General features: G+C 42.9%; 1 protein-coding gene across 3 annotated transcripts in view; it reads left to right on the top strand.

The window, feature by feature from the left end:
* The first annotated feature begins 1,338 nt into the window (after nucleotides 1-1,338).
* The window catches only part of DEUP1 (deuterosome assembly protein 1), a 142,307-nt gene continuing 125,972 nt past the window's right edge, over nucleotides 1,339-17,673 (top strand). The window contains exons 1-2 of one of the 3 annotated variants that reach the window (XM_061405985.1): nucleotides 1,339-1,387; nucleotides 3,320-3,393. In XM_061405985.1, the coding sequence (XP_061261969.1) occupies nucleotides 3,347-3,393 (47 nt within the window). In that variant the 5' untranslated portion in view covers nucleotides 1,339-1,387; nucleotides 3,320-3,346. Of the gene's footprint in view, nucleotides 1,388-2,130; nucleotides 2,253-3,319; nucleotides 3,394-17,673 lie in introns of those variants that run through there. The other 2 variants (XM_061405988.1, XM_061405984.1) reach the window with 2 other exon arrangements.

Below are 17,673 nucleotides of genomic sequence, written 5' to 3'. Positions count from 1 at the left end.
GGAGCCTGGCAGGCTACAGTCCATGGGGCTGTAAAAGAGTGGGACACAACTTAGCAACTAAACAACAATATTAAAGTAGCCAATTAATGTTAATATTATGAAAGTGTAGTGCAAATAAAAACTTTAAGGATTAGAGATTAATCAACTGAAAGAACTGGGAAGGAATTCTGTCCTTAAAATAGATGCTAGAATATTTTTTTAAACATAAAATTTAAGTGCTTAAAATATCACTCATGGTAAATCAGTGGGAAAAATGTGTATATATGTGTATATGTACGTACAATATATATGTGTGTATTCTTTCCTATCATTTCTTTGACATCAGAACCATGTGACAGAGCTACTGCTGTCAACTTTAAAGAATAATCACAACCTTAAAACTTGAGAGTTATGTTTTATTTGGTGAGAATTTTTAGGACTTCAAGCCTGGGTGACAGCATCTTAAATGAACATCAAGAGATTTTGTTGTTGTTGTTGCTAAGTCATGTCTGACTCTTTTGCGATTCCATGGACCGTAGCCTGCCAGGCTCCTCTGTCCATGGGATTTCCCAGGCAAGTATCCTGGAGTGGGTTGCCATTTCTTCCTCCAGGGGATATTTCCCACCCAGGGATCGAATGAGTCTCTTACGTCTCCTGCATTGGCGGGCAGATTATCTACCACTGAGCCACCAGGGAAGCCCCTATCAAGAGATTATTGTTAATGAAAGGAAACCATATTTCCCAAGTTAAGGAATGTAGTGCTTTCCTATGTACGGGAAGATATAACAGTCTGGGCTCACTGAGCTCATTTCTTTTATATGCATCTCAGCTATCTGGGCCCAGTATTGTGTGTGTGTGTGTGTGTGTGTGTGTGTGTGTGTGTGTTTGCTCAGTGCTCATCTTAGGGAGTGGCTGCAGCACCCCACTCCAGTACTCTCGCCTGAAAAATCCCATGGATGGAGGAGCCTGGTGGGCTGCAGTCCATGGGGTCACAAAGAGTCGGACAGGACAGAGCGACTTCCCTTTCACTTTTCACTTTCCTGCATTGGAGAAGGAAATGGCAACCCACTCCAGTGTTCTTGCCTGGAGAATCCCAGGGATGGGGGAGCCTGGTGGGCTGCTGTCTATGGAGTCGCATAGAGTTGGACACAACTGAAGCGACTTAGCAGCAGCAGCCTAATGGCTGCAGTATTATATGTATTGTTTCCCTTCCTGGTTGCCTTTAGGGCTCAGAAATTCACAGGTTCATGACTGTGACATCCTTGTTTACTAATATGGCAGGAATGTTCCATTTCTCAGTCATCAATTATTCTCAGAATTTAGTGAACAAAAGAATTTGGAATCAATCACTCAGAGTTCTGTTTGGGTTTCCCCACTTACGAGCTATTTCCTTCTCCCTCAAAGAGAGGTAACATTGTCTACTCCGGCTTATTTGAAGTTGTTGGAGGGACCAATGTGCTCCACCGGAAAGACAGATGCAGTTGCTTCTGTTAGAGCGACCAGAGTAGCTGAGCACAGAGCAATGCAGTTAAAATAAATCCAGCTCTTTCCAGCTGGAGGGCACTTGGGCGACTAGAAAGGCAACTCTCTTTGTCCTAAGTCTATTTCTGGTCATCTTAAAAGTGGTTAAGAGCGGGGAACAGAAGTGAAGTGAAAGTCGCTCAGTCGTGTCCAAGTCTTTGCGACCCCATGGACTGTAAAGTCCATGAAATTCTCCAGGCCAGAATACTGGAGTGGGTAGCTGTTCCTTCCTCCTGGGGATCTTCTCAACCCAGGGATGGAACCTGGGTTCTTTACCAGCTGAGCCACAAGGGAAGCCCAAGAAGGTGAGGGGGCAGGGCAGAGGCCAGAGGCATTTAAGGAGGTTGGGTGCAGAACCCCTCTGCCCGCAGCTGTTTAAACTTTGCTCCTCTGATCGTTGGTTCATTCATTCATCCGGCAAGCCCTCCTTGTGCGCCTGTCGGGCAGTGCAGTCCACGGAGAGGAAATGACCGAGAGGGCGGCCCCGGGGAGCCCCGAGGCTACTGAGCCGGCACCAAACCAGGACTGCGGGCGGCGCGGGCTCCCCCAGTCCGTCCCCTCCCCCTTCCGCGCCCCGCCCCGCGCCCCCGAGCCCCTCCCCCCCCGCGGTGGTTCGCGGCCGCGTCTCCATGGCGACCGCGGGCGGCGGGCTGCAGGCGGGCCCGGCGGCGGGTGCGGGCCCTCGCGGCTGCCAGAGGCCCGGGCGCTGCCACTCTAGGGGCCTCGGACCCGGAGAGCGCGGCACAGCGCAGGTAATCCCCCCGGAGCCCGGCCCGTCCCGGCTTGTCCCGGGGCCCTAACGGGCTGGCCGAGCTTGAGGTGTGGGCGCGAGCGCGGGGCGGGTGGAGACAGGCTTAGTCCGATTTTGCGAGTTCAGGACAGGTTCGCTCTAAATTGGAAGGTCTAGGTTCTAGGTGTGTGACTTTGGGCGAGTCACCTGGCTCGTCTATCCTGACTTTCCCTGATGTTAAAGTGAAGGATTTCAGAACCTAGAAAATCAACTCATTCCACCTGAACGGGTCAAATTTCTGTTCCCATTTCTGCTCCTTGCCCTTCCGCTCCCTCGCAGTTTTGGATCTCTCTTAAATTCCTTTCAGGGTGGCTTAAGCCTGCAAGTTTTCTCTTTCTACCACCTTGAATGCGGTTTAACGTTCATTCAGAAAAGTTGAAGTGGATTTCAATACTTGACTATTTATCCTCATAGGTTATGTTTTAATTAAAACTTTGTTACTGGGAAAAAACTCTTTTCTTTCACTTTAGGCAAGTACTAACATCCTTATTTTGTTAAAAGGGTGAGCAGTGCCTACAAAGCCACTGAGGAACTGGAAGATTTCAGTCTGTGAGCAGTTCTTAACCTTTTTGTCCTAAATCTCATGGTATACTCACTGTAACCGAACCCAGACAGGGACAAAGAAAGAGTCTATTCAAACAATGGCAAACCTTTAGAGGACCCACAAGGAAGGAAATCTTGAGTACGTTCAGCTGAGAGTGGCCTGGAGCAGGAATTGGTTTTACTTACCTCATGTGCTGGCTCTTTGCGGAGTACCTGGCACGAAGCTGTTGTTCAGTAGATAGTAAATGAATGTTCGTCTCAGTCAGTAGGATCTATTTCAACTCACCACTAAGCCAGTGTCATAAATACATGTGACACACACACCTGCACACACATGTGCAAGTTTCTACATTTTGTTGGAACCAAGAGCTACTACACTCAGAAAAACTCATAGAAAAACATGGTTTGCCAGTAGCAAAATTTTCTTGTTTTAGAGGTTAATAATGTGAACGTTTAAGGAATCTAGATCATTTTTCCCCCTCACAGGTTTAAAAATCAAGAAATACAAACCAGATGCAGCAGTTTCTTGACATGGAGAACCAAACCCATAATACATTGGGGTAAGTGCTGAGACATTTCTTTTGAATGAGTTGGTAATTAACAATGCCAAAATCTCCCTGATGGCATGTGAATTTGGAAATCTAGTATTAATGGAGGATGTAGCAATTTTTGGTGAGGAGGCTGAGAGAAATAATTAAGAATCTATAGTTTGAGTCTTTCCAGTTTTGACTATGGATCTGTACTCAGAAATCACCATTTTCCATCTTTTAGTGAATGTCTCCAGTGTTTTGGCGTGATGGGTACCCACATGGGCCTCACATGCTCTTGCGTTTCCACAATGCAACAGCTTCCGGCTGGCTTGCTCCTTTTCTGCTGTACTGAGTGTCCAGGCACCCTCTAGGCTTGCTCTTGACAAAGTGAAAGTGAAAGTCACTGTCGTGTCTGATTCTTTGTGACTCCATGGAATTCTCCAGGTCAGAACACTGGAGTAGGTAGCCTTTCCCCTCTCCAGGGGTTCTTTCCAACCCAGGGATCGAATCCAGGTCTCCCACATTGCAGGGAGATTCTTTATCAGCTGAGCCACAAGGGAAGTTTGCCTTTGAAACGGGACTCAAAACACACAGCTTCCAGACAGATTTGTGTGTGTGTTAGTCACTCAGTTGTGTTGGACTCTGTGATCTCACGGGGCAGGCTCCTCTGTCTATGGGATTCTCCAGGCAAGAATACTCAAGTGGGTTAGCATGCCCTTCTCCAGGGGATCTTCCTGACCCCGGGACTGAACCTGGGTCTTCTGCATCGCAGGCAAATTCTTTACCAACTAAGCCACCAGGAAGCTCCTCAAAACTGCAGCATGAACTGGTATTTTCTCAAAAGTTTCAGGAAGCAATAAGGAATAGAGTTTGTATGACATCTGCCATTGTAAAAAAGTAAATTCTTTTTGACAAATGTCTGTCCTGACCCCTTCCCTGCCACCAGCATCATAAAGATTCCTCTTTCTACTGTTTCATTAGCCAATTGACCACCAGTTGAGCCCCCAGAACTTGGAGGGTGGGGGGAGCAGAGAAAGTGAGGGCGGAATCGTGGTTACCATATGCTTGATATCGACTGTGACCACGACACTAGTCAAACCACTCCAGGTATCTCACTTTCAGTTATTCTGCTCAGACCGTGACTTTGACAACAGGCTAAAGCAAAGCTGCACAAGTCTGGATAATAAGCTATGCCTTATAAACTTCTACAGCATACTTCTCCTCAGAACAGCCCTCATTCTACAATAGAATTGAGTGTATTAGAGGTTGGTATACTCTTAAGTTCTTGTTGACAAAGAGACCCCCAAATACGGGGTTTTAAAAAAGACTGAGGAGTATTTCTGTTTCATATACAAAGTCAGAGATGAACAGACCAGGGCTGGTAGGGCAGCTCTGCCTACCTCACTACATGATTTCCAACTCTGGGCCCAAAATGATTGCTTTAGGTCCCACCATCATGACCGTGCTCCTGCCGGAGGGAAGGGGGAAGAGCAGGAGGAGAGAGGAAGACCAGTCCTCCTAGAAGTATGACCTGGAAGTGGCAAGCCTCACTTCTGTTCACTTCCCATTGACCAGAGCTTAGCCCTGGGCAAGACCTAGCTGCAAGGAAGGCTGAGAAATGTGGTCTCTAACTGGGCACCCGTGTAGTCCGTTAAAGTTTAGAGGAAGTATAATGAAAGGAGTGAGAGATGGCAACCCACTCCAGTATTCTTGCCTAGAAAATTCCATGCACAGAGGAGCCTGGCAGGCTATAGTCCATGGGGCTGCAAAGAGCTGAATGCTACTGAGCAACTGAGCACACACACACTCAATGAAAGGAAGAAGAATGGATATTAGTGGACAGCTAGCAGCCTCTGTCACACTGAATTTAGAAAGGTAGAAAGAAAGAGAAATAAAGCAGGAACTTGCCCTAGAATACACAGCTGGGTTACTGGAGGAGGTAGGATTTGATTTCAGATAAGTCCGGCTCCAATCACAGCATTCCTCGCTGCACTGTAAGTGGATGGCAGAAAGACGTGGGGAGTGGCCTGCCTGGTGTCCGTAGCACAGCCAAAGTAGGATTCTGGATTGAGAGGGGGTAGACCCCTGGTATGACAATGGCACTGAAGGCTCAGATGCAGACCGAAGGTCTTAAACCTCAGCTGGGTATCAGATAGCACTTCACTCCTGCAAATCTGAGGCCGTGGAGACTGCTATTTCTCATCATTCATTCTTTTGGGAAAAGGTATGGAAGACTGACCATATGCCAGGCACAACACTAAGCTCTCTGACTCATACAAAGGCCTTTAAGGAACTCAAAACTTAGTAGGAAACCATAGAGCTTGTCTGGGTACAGTGTAATTGCAAACCAGAAGTGAATGAGAATTACTGCAGGTTTCCATGTGGAAGCCACAGCTCACCACAGCAGACATGGGAGCGGACCTCCTTGAGCATGGTCTCCAAAGAATGGAGAACCAGGTCGGCTTTGCCTCTGTCCCGTGCACTATTGAGAAATATGTAAAAATTTAGATCATGAAGATAATGAAACCTCATTCATCAGGGATGTAGAATGTATATACCAAACGGTGTCACCTACATAACAGTAGGTGTTTCATGGGGCAACCTTCATTTGACAAACATGTATCTAAAGTCTATGATGAGCCAGTCACTGGTCTAAGCACCAGAAAGACAGTGGTGAACAAAGCAGAGACCACTCCTTCAAGGGCTTTGTACGTTAGTGGGAAATATAAACATGCTTCATGTGGCGATCAGATCAGATCAGATCAGATCAGTCGCTCAGTTGTGTCTGACTCTGTGACCCCATGAATCGCAGGACGCCAGGCCTCCCTGTCCATCACCAACTCCCGGAGTTCACTGAGACTCACATCTATCGAGTCAGTGATGCCATCCAGCCATCTCATCCTCTGTCGTCCCCTTCTCCTCCTGCCCCCAATCCCTCCCAGCATCAGAGTCTTTTCCAATAAGTCAGCTCTTCACATGAGGTGGCCAAAGTACTGGAGTTTCAGCTTTAGCATCATTTCTTCCAAAGAAATCCCAGGGCTGATCTCTTTCAGAATGGACTAGTTGGATCTCCTTGCAGTCCAAGGGACTCTCAAGAGTCTTCTCCAACACCACAGTTCAAAAGCATCAGTTCTTCGGTGCTCAGCCTTCTTCACAGTCCAAATCTCACATCCATACATGACCACAGGAAAAACCATAGCCTTGACTAGACGAACCTTTGTTGGCAAACTAATGTCTCTGCTTTTGAATATGCTATCTAGGTTGGTCATAACTTTCCTTCCAAGGAGTAAGTGTCTTTTAATTTCATGGCTGCAGTCACCATCTGTAGTGATTTTGGAGCCCAGAAAAATAAAGTCAGCCACTGTTTCCCCATCTATTTCCCATGAAGTGATGGGACCAGATGCCATGATCTTCATTTTCTGAATGTTGAGCTTTAAGCCAACTTTTTCACTCTCCACTTTCACTTTCATCAAGAGGCTTTTTAGTTCCTCTTCACTTTCTGCCATAAGGGTGGTGTCATCTGCATATCTGAGGTTATTGATATTTATCCCGGCAATCTTGATTCCAGCTTGTATTTCTTCCAGTCCAGCGTTTCTCATGATGTACTCTGCATACAAGTTAAATAAACAGGGTGACAATATAGGAGGAAGAATAAACAGGCTGAGGACGGAGAAATGGACGGTGAATGGGGTGGTCACTCACGGATTCCCTGGTAAGGTGGTGTTCGAGCAGAGCTTTATGTCTGTGAGAAGAAAGTTCCCAACAGGAGGAACAGAAAATGCAAAGGCCTCAGGTGGCAGCTTTTACACAGAGCATTTATGACGTGGGTGAGCCATTATTCTGTGACCTCTGGCTTATAACAGGGTTTGGTTTTTGTTTATCCAAGATTTCCTCCCCAGTATAGGTGTTTGTGCCATAATAATCAACTTGAACTCCTTCTAAATGAAACGATCACATTTAAGTTTGCCCTTCTTGTTTTTTGAGTGGTGTTCCCAGGACATAAATAATTATAGAATGAGTAAAAAAATCTGATTTTTATAAGAGAACCATGTCTACATTCTTCTTTTTTTCTATTATTCCTGAATTTCTACTCTTGTTACTTTGTCATTTTATGTTTTATTTTACTTATCTTGCTCTGATTTCTGAGTTGAAAATATGATTCAGTTATTTTCATGATTTCTGGTTTTCATGATTTCTTTGAATAACATAAGCATTTAAAGCTGGAGTTCCTCTTGGGCTCAGCTTTGCTGCAGGCCATAGGATTAGTGTACCCACTTTCATTTTCTTAAATTGTCTATTATTTCAAGTTTGACTTCCTCTTTGACTCAGTAGATATTTGGGAGATATAATTTCCAGATATAACTTCAGGTTTTAATTATTTTTTAATTCATTACTTTTTAACCCCCCTACATCTATGGTCATAGAATATGACCTTTATGATATTTTGGTTTCATAAAGATTATTCTTATGATCTGTTGTGTGATCAACTTTCATAAATGTCCTTTAGGCGTTGAAAGCAAATATATATTCTCTTTTGCTTAAGAAAAAAGGTTTTAAAAGTTTTAGATATATAATCAAACTGTTTAATTGTTACATTCAAATTGTGTGCCTTTCAAATTCATTATTACCTTTTTGTCTATTTGAGCTGTCACATTTTAAGAAAGATCTTTACTATAATTGTGATTTTTGTCCAATTCTTCTTGTATTTCAGATAGTTTTTATTTTATGTATTTCCGTATTCTGTTGCTCAATATATTGAGGTTCATGGATGTTATATCTTCTTGGTGTATTGTATGATTTAGCCGTATAGAATATCTCACAAATATAAGTGAATGGTTTCTATTTGAATTTTACTTTTTTGTTGCTGATATTGCCATCTCTGTTTTCTTTTTAACTTGCTTTAGCCTGTAATAGCCTTGTTCATCCCTTTTATAAAGGACAAAATTCAATCTTCTCCTCCCTTTGTGGGGAAAAACCTCAGTTCTTCCCTGCTGTGTCTGTCTTCCCTGTGTGCCTCCTTTACCTTCATAGAAACACTTCACCTCTGACACTTGTCACCATATATATGGATGTTTCTGGCCCAGCCAAGCAATTCTCTGGAACATAAGCTGGTAGTCCTACAATTCAACTTGATTCTGACACTGTCTATGCAGAAATAGCATTAGACCCAGCAGGCTGAGGGCTTGGTCCTACAAGACTTCCTGCCGCCCTCTTCAAACTCCAGTTGCAAGTCCAGGTTGTCATCTGTGCCTCTGACCAAACAGTTATAGATGACCCCCTCCCTGGATTTGATTAATTCGCTAGAATAGCTCACTAACTTGGGGAAACACTTAACTTTAAAATCTTACTTTCATCCAGTTTATTAAAGGATGCAGACGAGCATCCAGATGGAAAGGGTGCATAGGATAAGGTATGTGGAAAGGGGTGTACTGCTGTCCCAGCACCTACACCTGCTCACCGACCCAGGAGCTCACTAAACCCTATCAGTTCAGTTCAGTTCAGTTCAGTTGCTCAGTTGTATCTGACTCTTTGTGAGTCCATGGACTGCAGCACACCAGGCTTCCCTATCCATCACCAACTATGGAGTTTGCTCAAACTCATGTCCATAGAGTCGGTGATGCCATCCAACCATCTCATCCTCTCGTCCCCTTCTCCTCCTGCCTTCGATCTTTTCCAGCATCAGGATCTTTTCCAAGGAGTCGGTTCTTCGCATCAGGTGGCCAAAGTATTGGAGTTTCAGCTTCAGCATCAGTCCTTCCAATGAATATTCAGGACTGATTTCCTTTAGGATGGACTGGTTGGCTCTCCTTGCAGTCCAAGGGACTCTCAAGAGTCTTCCCCAACACCACAGTTCAAAAGCATCAGGTCTTCAGTACTCAACCTTCTTTATAGTCCAGTTCTCACATCCATACATGACTACTGGAAAAACCGTAGCTTTGACTAGGTGGACCTTTGTCAGCAAAGAAATGTCTCAGCTTTTTAATATGCTAAGTTGGTCATAGCTTTTCTTCCAAGTAGCAAGCATCTTTTAATTTCATGGCTGCAGTCACCATCTGCAGTGATTTTGGAGTCCCCCAAAATAAGGTCTGTCACTATTTCCACTGTTTCCCCATCTATTTGCCATGAAGTGATGGGACCAGATGCCATGATCTTCGTTTTTTGAATGTTGAGTTTTAAGCCAACATTTTCACTCTCCTCTTTCACTTTCATCAAGAGGCTCTTTAGTTCTGCTTCACTTTCTGCCATAAGGGTGGTGTCATCTGCATATCTGAGGTTATTGATATTTCTCCCGGAAATCTTGATTCCAGCTTGTGCTTCATCCAGCCTGGTATTTCTCATGATGTACCCTGCATATAAGTTAAATAAACAGGGTGACAATATACATCCTTGACATACTCCTTACCCAATTTGGAACCAGTCCGTTGTTCCATGTCCAATTCTAACTGTTGCTTCTAAACCCTATACTTTGGAGATTTTCGTAGAGGCTTCATCATGTAACCAGGATTGATTAGTAATTCCTTTTTCAGCCTATCTCCCTGTTCAAGAGAATGGAGCGGGGAGAGGTGGGACTAAAAATTCCAAACCTCTCATAGTGACTTGGTCTTTCAGGTGACCAGCCGTAATCCAGGAATCATCTAGGAGCCTGCCCAGAGTTGCCTCATCAGATCAAAAGAAACTCCTGTCACCCAGAAAATTACTTGGGTGTCAAGAACCAAGGTCTAAGACCAATATTAGAGCAAAGGATGCCCCTAGTGTTCTTATCACTTAGGAAACTGCAAGGATTTTAGGAGCTCTGTGCTGGAATCGGGTATAGAGACTAATATATATTTTCTATTATCTCATACCCTCATTTTCAATCATTTTTTAAAATATTATATGTGTTTCTTATAAGTAGCATATGGTTAGATTAATGCATGTATACACCTCAGTTGGAAGGTCTTTGCAATTAAAGAGAGGATTTTTTTTTAATTTATTTATTTTAATTGGAGGCTAATTACTTTACAATATTGTAGTGGTTTTTGCCATACATTGACATGAATCAGCCATGGATGTAAATGTGTTCCCCATCCTGAATCTCCCTCCAACCTCCCTCCCCATTAAAGAGAGGGTTTTATAATCATTAATATATTAACATTGGATCCATTTTGCTTTCCCAATATTTACTAGTCTTATCTAGCTTTCTTCTTTGTCTCTTACAAGTTCTATATCCTAGTTTACACATTGTTAATTTACATTTTTTTACAAACATTTAAAATTGGATTCCTCTTCTGGCTTCCCGAATTTTAATTGTAACTTTGACCTCTCTCAACCCTGGTAAGACTTCACCTTTAGTACTGTTTTTGCTTCTGCATTTGCTTATTCCACCTCCAAGAAATAATCTGGATTTCTAGTCCTGATGACTATTAACTTTATGATTACATATAGGATAATGTTAATTATTTTATTCCTCTTTTAAGAATTCTCTTTAGCAGCTATAAATTTGATTGCATTGATTATTACTATTTTATAGAATCTTCCTTGTTCTTAATTTAAACTTTTTAAAATTCATTTTTAATTTGACTAAAGTACTTCCTTAATAAAGTACTACTTTAATAAAAATGACCAGAGGTGGTATACCTCTTAATTTTTTTCATGTCCAGATGTCTTCTTGTTCCTCTCATACAGGAACTCTGTAAGAGTTATTAGTCCCATGGTCTTGAAGTGTAAAGTGTTACATGGAAAGTCCAATACCAGTCTCATTTTCTCTTGGGTTTTTTTTTTTTTTCCCTTTCTTTCTTTTTTAGCATCTTGAGAATTATGGGATTTCTGTTTATCCTTGGAATCTACAAATTTACCAGGATAACTTTCTAGGTATAGATCCATTTCAATCCCTTCAAAGCATTTGGTGAGCACTTTTATTATTAAAGATTCAAAGCTTTTCAGCACAGTGAATTTTTCTTCTGTTTCTTTGGTTAATAATTCTCCCCATCTTGTTTCATTCTCATCTCCTAGAACACCTATATCTTTTTCCTTTTTTTCATAATTTCCATCATTTTATCGTTTGCTCTATGTTCTGGGGGGATTTCTTCCATTTTCTCATTTTTATTTCAGCAATGATTGCATTCGTTTTTTGTTTGTTTGTTTTTTTTGCTTCTTTTGAGATTTTGAGTATTGACAATAATGTTTTTATTTCCAATATTTCTTTTCTGTATGTTTATTTCATTGTTCCTTTTACTTAGTAAATTGCTTTTCTTTATTAATATAATACACCATTGACTCATTAAAAATACAAATAGAAGTGTTTGAAGTGATCTCTTCTTATATTAACTCCTTTATAGTCAGTCATTCTGTGGGGTGTAACTCTGGTATATTTCTCTACATCCTGCAATTTGTCTCTTTCCAAACCCCAACTGCTCCCAGCCCAGCCTTTCTCCCAACCTCTGCTACTCTCAAAGAGAAATCAATTAGGTTTTCCCAAGAAATCAGTCCGCCAATTACAGTGCAGCTACAACTTGCTGAGGGCTCAGCGTAACCACGTCCAATGTGCTGTGTAGTCTAATATATTTAAGATTATTAAATCTTGTGTTTAATAAACTTATCTCTAAAGGTAATTTCTAGATAGGAATTCTACAAATGCATTGAGCAACGCTAAGGTCAATAAAAACACATACGTAGAGTCTCCAAATGTCTGAATTCTAGAGTGACGTTTTTGAAAAATGTCGTTTCCTTGTATAAGTGAATGCACATATGATGGATTTTTTTCTTTAAAATACCTTTTCTAACTGAAAAACACTTAGCTAGATTTTTCCTTTACTTAGTTATTCGTGTGTGTAATTTAAAAACCATTCGGTTTCCACTGTTACCAAGAAGGAAAGAGTGCCGTCCCCTGTCCCTGCCCCCGTTCTCCACTCCCCAGGGGCAGCCACTTTCAGTTCTTTGGCTGATTCTTTTGATATTTATTCCATATCTCTAAATAACAACTTTATATTGCTACTTCTTGATATTTCAGTTTCGATCAGTATCTGTTGACATCCACAATGCTTATTTTTCATAATCTTACCTGCTGCGTGTGTGAACATGGGCACATGTGCACATACAGACACACACTCATTTCCCATTCCTCATTCTCCCAATACACTGTCGTTTTGGTTGGGTCAGTATTCGGTTTGCCTTGTTATGACTTTATAAATACCTCTAGCTTTGTAAATACTCTTCGCCTCTGAGCCATATATCACAGCATACCATGATTGCTTTTCCTTTCTTGCACATTTTGTTTTTTTCCTGGAGATAAGTATCTTAATTATAAATTTTTTTGAAGTTTTCCCCTTTCTGTGTAATTTTCTTCAAATAATGTCTTTCCACTTGTGTAAGACCTCGCTTTGTGAACCGCTTTCATCAGATGCCTGTGATCTCTGACTGCTTGCTCCTATTTAAGAATAATGGCATCAAAAGCTGACAAGAAGCCCAGTGCACATGAGCAGGGCTTGTTGACCAGGGTCTTTGCTGTCTGGTCATTAGGCTAGTCTCTTCTGTCTCAGGCTGCTCAGTTTCCAGAGAACATGATTCTAAATTCTTCTGCTTACAAGGTGTAAGCTGGGCAGCCAGCATTCACCCCTGACTTCCGGAAATACCTAATAGGTTGCTTCTTGGTTTTCTCCAGTACCAGCTCCTTTGTTTTGTCCTTGTAGGTCTAACCTTTTAGGTTAAAAATATTCTTTTTATTTATTTTAGTAGGATTTGGGAAGGAAGCAAAATTTGTTTGTTCCTCCATCTTCAATCGAAAGTCTCATTTTCTCTACTGAATCATTTACTTCTTTTTACTCTGTGACTTATATCTTATTCATTGATCTTGTTCATAGAATCTTGTCAAATCCTTTCTAAAAATCTAGGTGCTACACGATTTACCAAAATTTTTTATCTGCTGTGAAAGTCGTATTTTCAGAGACCAAGCCAGATGAATATTAAAGCACATTCTCACATCAGAGTTCAGAAAAACCCTTCAAAAGATTGCTCTTCTACATGAACAACTTTCTAAACCTTCAGAGTGTCCTTTCCCTCTGAGAGATATTCATAATCACAACTTTACTTGCCTGTTTCCTATGAGTTAAATACAGTTTTGATTAGTTTGTAAAAATTCTAATATTAGTCAGTATATACTTGTAGTTGAGTAAATTGTAATGTATTATTTTTGCACACTGAAAATTCTTTCTAATTTGATTGACTCTCATGGTATCTTATTCTCCCTACATCATACTTTATTTCCCACAAAATACACATATTCCTTTCCAGAGTAATCACATTTAACAAGTTCTTGTTTCTTATTTTTCTGAAGAAGCAAAGCAAAGTGGTGAAAAAGTGAAAGTGTTAGTCAGTCAGTCATGTATGACTCTCTGCAACTCCATGAACTGTAGCTTGCCAGGCTCCTCTGTCCATGGGATTCTCCAGGCAAGAATACTGGAGTGGGTAACCATCTCCTCCAGGGGATCTTCCCAACCCATGGATCGAACCCTGGTCTCCTGATTTCAGGCAGATTCTTTACAGTCTGAGCCACCAGGGAAGCCCAACCTAGGGTAAAATTTTGATATATCAAAGTTTGAAGTTAGATCCTGAAATGTCAGCACAGTGGTAAGTGATTGTAAGAATTCAGTGAGTGATTTTGAAAGGACAGGAACATACTTCAGAAGGGGAGGGAAGGAAGGCGATAGAGGGAGGAAGGAAAGGGAGGGGAGAGAAAGATTCCTCTGAAAGACTTGTTAAGCTCCTGTTAAGGCAAAGGTTAAAAATTACCTCTCTGTGAGATAGTACTTTTTATAGGACAGTGTTTACAAAACGTTAGTTGTATTAGTTACAAGTTACATTTTTTTTTAAAAAAAGGACAAAGCCATGATATGTGTAAACCTAGGCATATCTATGGGAGAAGGCAATGGCACCCCACTCCAGTACTCTTGCCTGGCAAATCCCATGGACGGAGGAGCCTGGTAGGCTGCAGTCCATGGGGTCCCTAAGAGTCAGACACGACTGAGTGACTTCACTTTCACTTTCCACTTTCATGCATTGGTGAAGGAAATGGCAACCCACTCCAGTGTTCTTGCCTGGAGAATCCCATGGACGGAGAAGCCTGGTAGGCTGCAGTCCATGGGCTCGCACAGAGTCGGACACGACTGAAGAGACTTGGCAGCAGCAGGCATATCTATGAGGACCCAGGCACACTCAGCCTGACCTGACATTCCAGGCATTTGGGGGTCTGGCACTTTGGAATGCTTGCAAACCTCTTGTCAGAGAACTGGTGAAACAGAGAGGTGCCAGAACATGAAGGGAGTGGAAACAGAAGCTTGTCAGTTCTCTTCCCTGGCAGGGGTGTGGGGGGAGGAAGTGGTTTCATTAGACGGCATTCATGTAAAAGCTATGCGCAAAAAGAGCTTAACAGAGCCAGCTGCCTTATAGAATCATGCAGGGAAATGGCTTCTAGTTTTTCTCTAATAAAAGAGAAATAAATGCAAATATCTTATGCTAATCTTATGGTTTTCAAGTTATAGACTACTTTTTAAAAGTTCAAGAATATGAAAAATGGGTGGATCAGCAAAATAGCTGACTTGTAAGGACAGTCAGAGTACAGATGTAGTCTGTCCCCATCATGTGAGAAGCTGCAGAGTAGGGTGCTGTGACCCCAGAGCCCTGGACGCCCACATCGGATCTCAGCTCATGGACAGTCCCAGGGGAGATCTGCATCGTTGCACACACTTAGAGTGGCAAGGAAAAGCAGGACCCTCTGAGGGGTGAATGCTAACAAGGCTGCCCACCTTCTGCAGTGTCCCTGGGGCCATGGAGGCACACCTGCCGTCCGCTGTGGTGGTGTTGGCCCCTGGCCAGTGGGCTGCCTGAATCCCACCACCCAGCAGTGACGCGAGTCCCATCCCCAAGTAGCAGCAGAGGCGCAGGCATGGGTGTGGGGTTCCCCATCTGGCAGTGATGAGGTAGTACCCACTCCTCTGCCGGAGCCTTCTCAGAAAAAGCATTAAACACAGCATTCAAATAAGACCCAGAGTCTTAGAACACAGTATCCAAACACATTAGGGTTTTATCTTTCTGGAGGTTGGCAGTTCATAGCTACGCTGTGGCTGTAGGGTACCATCAGGGATTTGTGCAGCTGACGATGGAGCAGGGGGACAGATTATCACACATCAAAGAGGATATATTCTGTCACGGGGTGGTGATGACTGCTCTGAGGAAAAGTTCCACATGTCATGGGGCTAGAGAGTTACAGAGCAAACCTGGTAAGGTGACATTTGAAGAGAACTGTCTTTGTATGGACATCCTGGGGGTGGCCTTCCAGACAGAGGGAACAGCAAAAGCAAAGGCTCTGGGGCAGGAGCATGCTTAGTATTTTGAAGGAACAACAACAAAAAAAGGCCAGCGTGTTTAGAGGAGAAAGCCAGGAGGAACATCAGAGAGGCAAATACAGCTTTGCAGACCTAGTAAAGACTTTAGATTTCACTGTGTGGGATGGGAAGTCCTTGGAAGACTTCGAGTAAAGCAGTGACATTTTCTGACTTAATGTTTTGAAAGGCTTGTTCTGGTTGCTATGTTAAGACTAGGCCATTGCAAAGCAAGGGCAGGAGAAAAAGACAAGCTGGACTAATTCAGTGGGAGATAGCAGTGATTTGGATCAGGTTGGTAGAAATAGTGACAAATGGGGAGGTTGTGACAGAAAAGCTGATAGTATTTAGAAATCATAGACTAGATATGGGGTGAGCAGGAAGAAAATGAGATAGTGGACTTCTGGCCCATCAATTGGAATAATAAGATTGTCATTTATTAAAATAAGGGAGACTGGAGAAAATGCAAGCTTGGTTGGAGATGCCTGTTAAATATCCAAATGAAGCTCAGATAATTGGCTGTATGTTCAGGTCTAGATGTACCTTCCCGCTTTATTACCCTCAGTGTGCTTTATTGTCTGGCATCACCTTATGATTGCAAGATGGTTGAACCACCTCCAGCAGCACATCTGCCTCGAGGAAGGGAGCAGAGGAAGGGCGGTGAGTAAATGCAGAACAGCGCTGCCAGCATTTTATTTGGAGCTCCTATGGAAGCCAAAGCGCTGAAATAAAGATGTGGATACAAGTTGTTTATTTGGCAGATGAAAGTATGGACTATTAGTTTCCTATGACTGCTGTATCACAAACTTGGTGGTTTAAAACAATCAAAACTTATTCACCCACAATTCTGTGGTCCAAAGATCTGAAATCAGTATCACTGGGCTAAAGTCATGGTGTCAGCAGGACTACATTCCCTCTGAGTGCTCTAGGGAGAATCTGTTCCTTGCTTCCCAAGCTTCTGGTGACTGCCGGCATTCCTTGGCTTGTGGCTGCATCACTCTGATCATTAAGGCCACAGCCTTCACCTCTCTCTCTGGTTCATCTTCATATCCCCTTCTCTTGTGTGTGTCAGATTTCCCTCTGCCTCTTTCTTAGGGCCCACCCAGATAATGTAGGATAATCTCCCCATCTCAAGACACTTAATTTAGACAAAGAACTTTCTTCCAAATAAAATAACATTTATAGGTTTCAGGGATTCAGATCTGATATCTTGGGGGCCATTTTTCAGCCTATCACCTGCAGGATTGAGGAATTGAAACAAGGAAGGGCAAGTTATCAAACCAAGTTATGGCTGAGGGTGACTGGGGCAAAACCCTGATGGGGAAATTCTGAAGCACTGTATAAGTCACACCCCTTAGAGTTATTCCATCCAAGAAGCAAGTGAGAGTTTATACACCAGTAGCCAACAGTTATTGGTTGAAGGTTGCTCCCAGAAGGGCTTCAATTCCCCATCACTTCTGACCTGTCTATCACACAGGAGTCAAAGAGGAAGAGAACCACTCAGGCAAAGAAATGCAGGTTCTGTCCACTGGAAATCAGGCTTAGTGTCCGGAAGTGGTGAGCATGAGAGATGTGTGGGACATCAACAGCAACTGCTGTGGCCTTCCTTTCAACAGCTTCATGATAACTTCCACTTAGATTTCATAGGCCAGCTTTTGTTACATGGCTAAGCACAGCTTCAGGGGAGACTGGGAGATGTAGCCGTGTCCTCAGCCAGACACAGTTCCATACTGAATAACACACTGGAGCTCTGTTAGCATGGGGGAAAGGGAGGAGGGATGTTGAGGAGACAGCCAGCCACATAGGTGATAAGGATGGAGGCAGACACGTGGTAAGGATGACTCAGACTAGGGTTTTATCACTGGATATGGTGAGAAGTGGTCAGAATTTAGAGTACTGGAGGCGGTGCCGATAGACTGTTGTTCTGGGGTTTGGGGAAAACACAAATCCGGGA

Source organism: Bos javanicus, chromosome 29, assembly GCF_032452875.1.
Source record: "Bos javanicus breed banteng chromosome 29, ARS-OSU_banteng_1.0, whole genome shotgun sequence".
Lineage (NCBI taxonomy): Eukaryota > Metazoa > Chordata > Mammalia > Artiodactyla > Bovidae > Bos > Bos javanicus.
The sequence above is the reverse complement of the archived record's forward strand: the minus strand, read 5'-3'. Positions and strand labels throughout refer to the sequence as shown.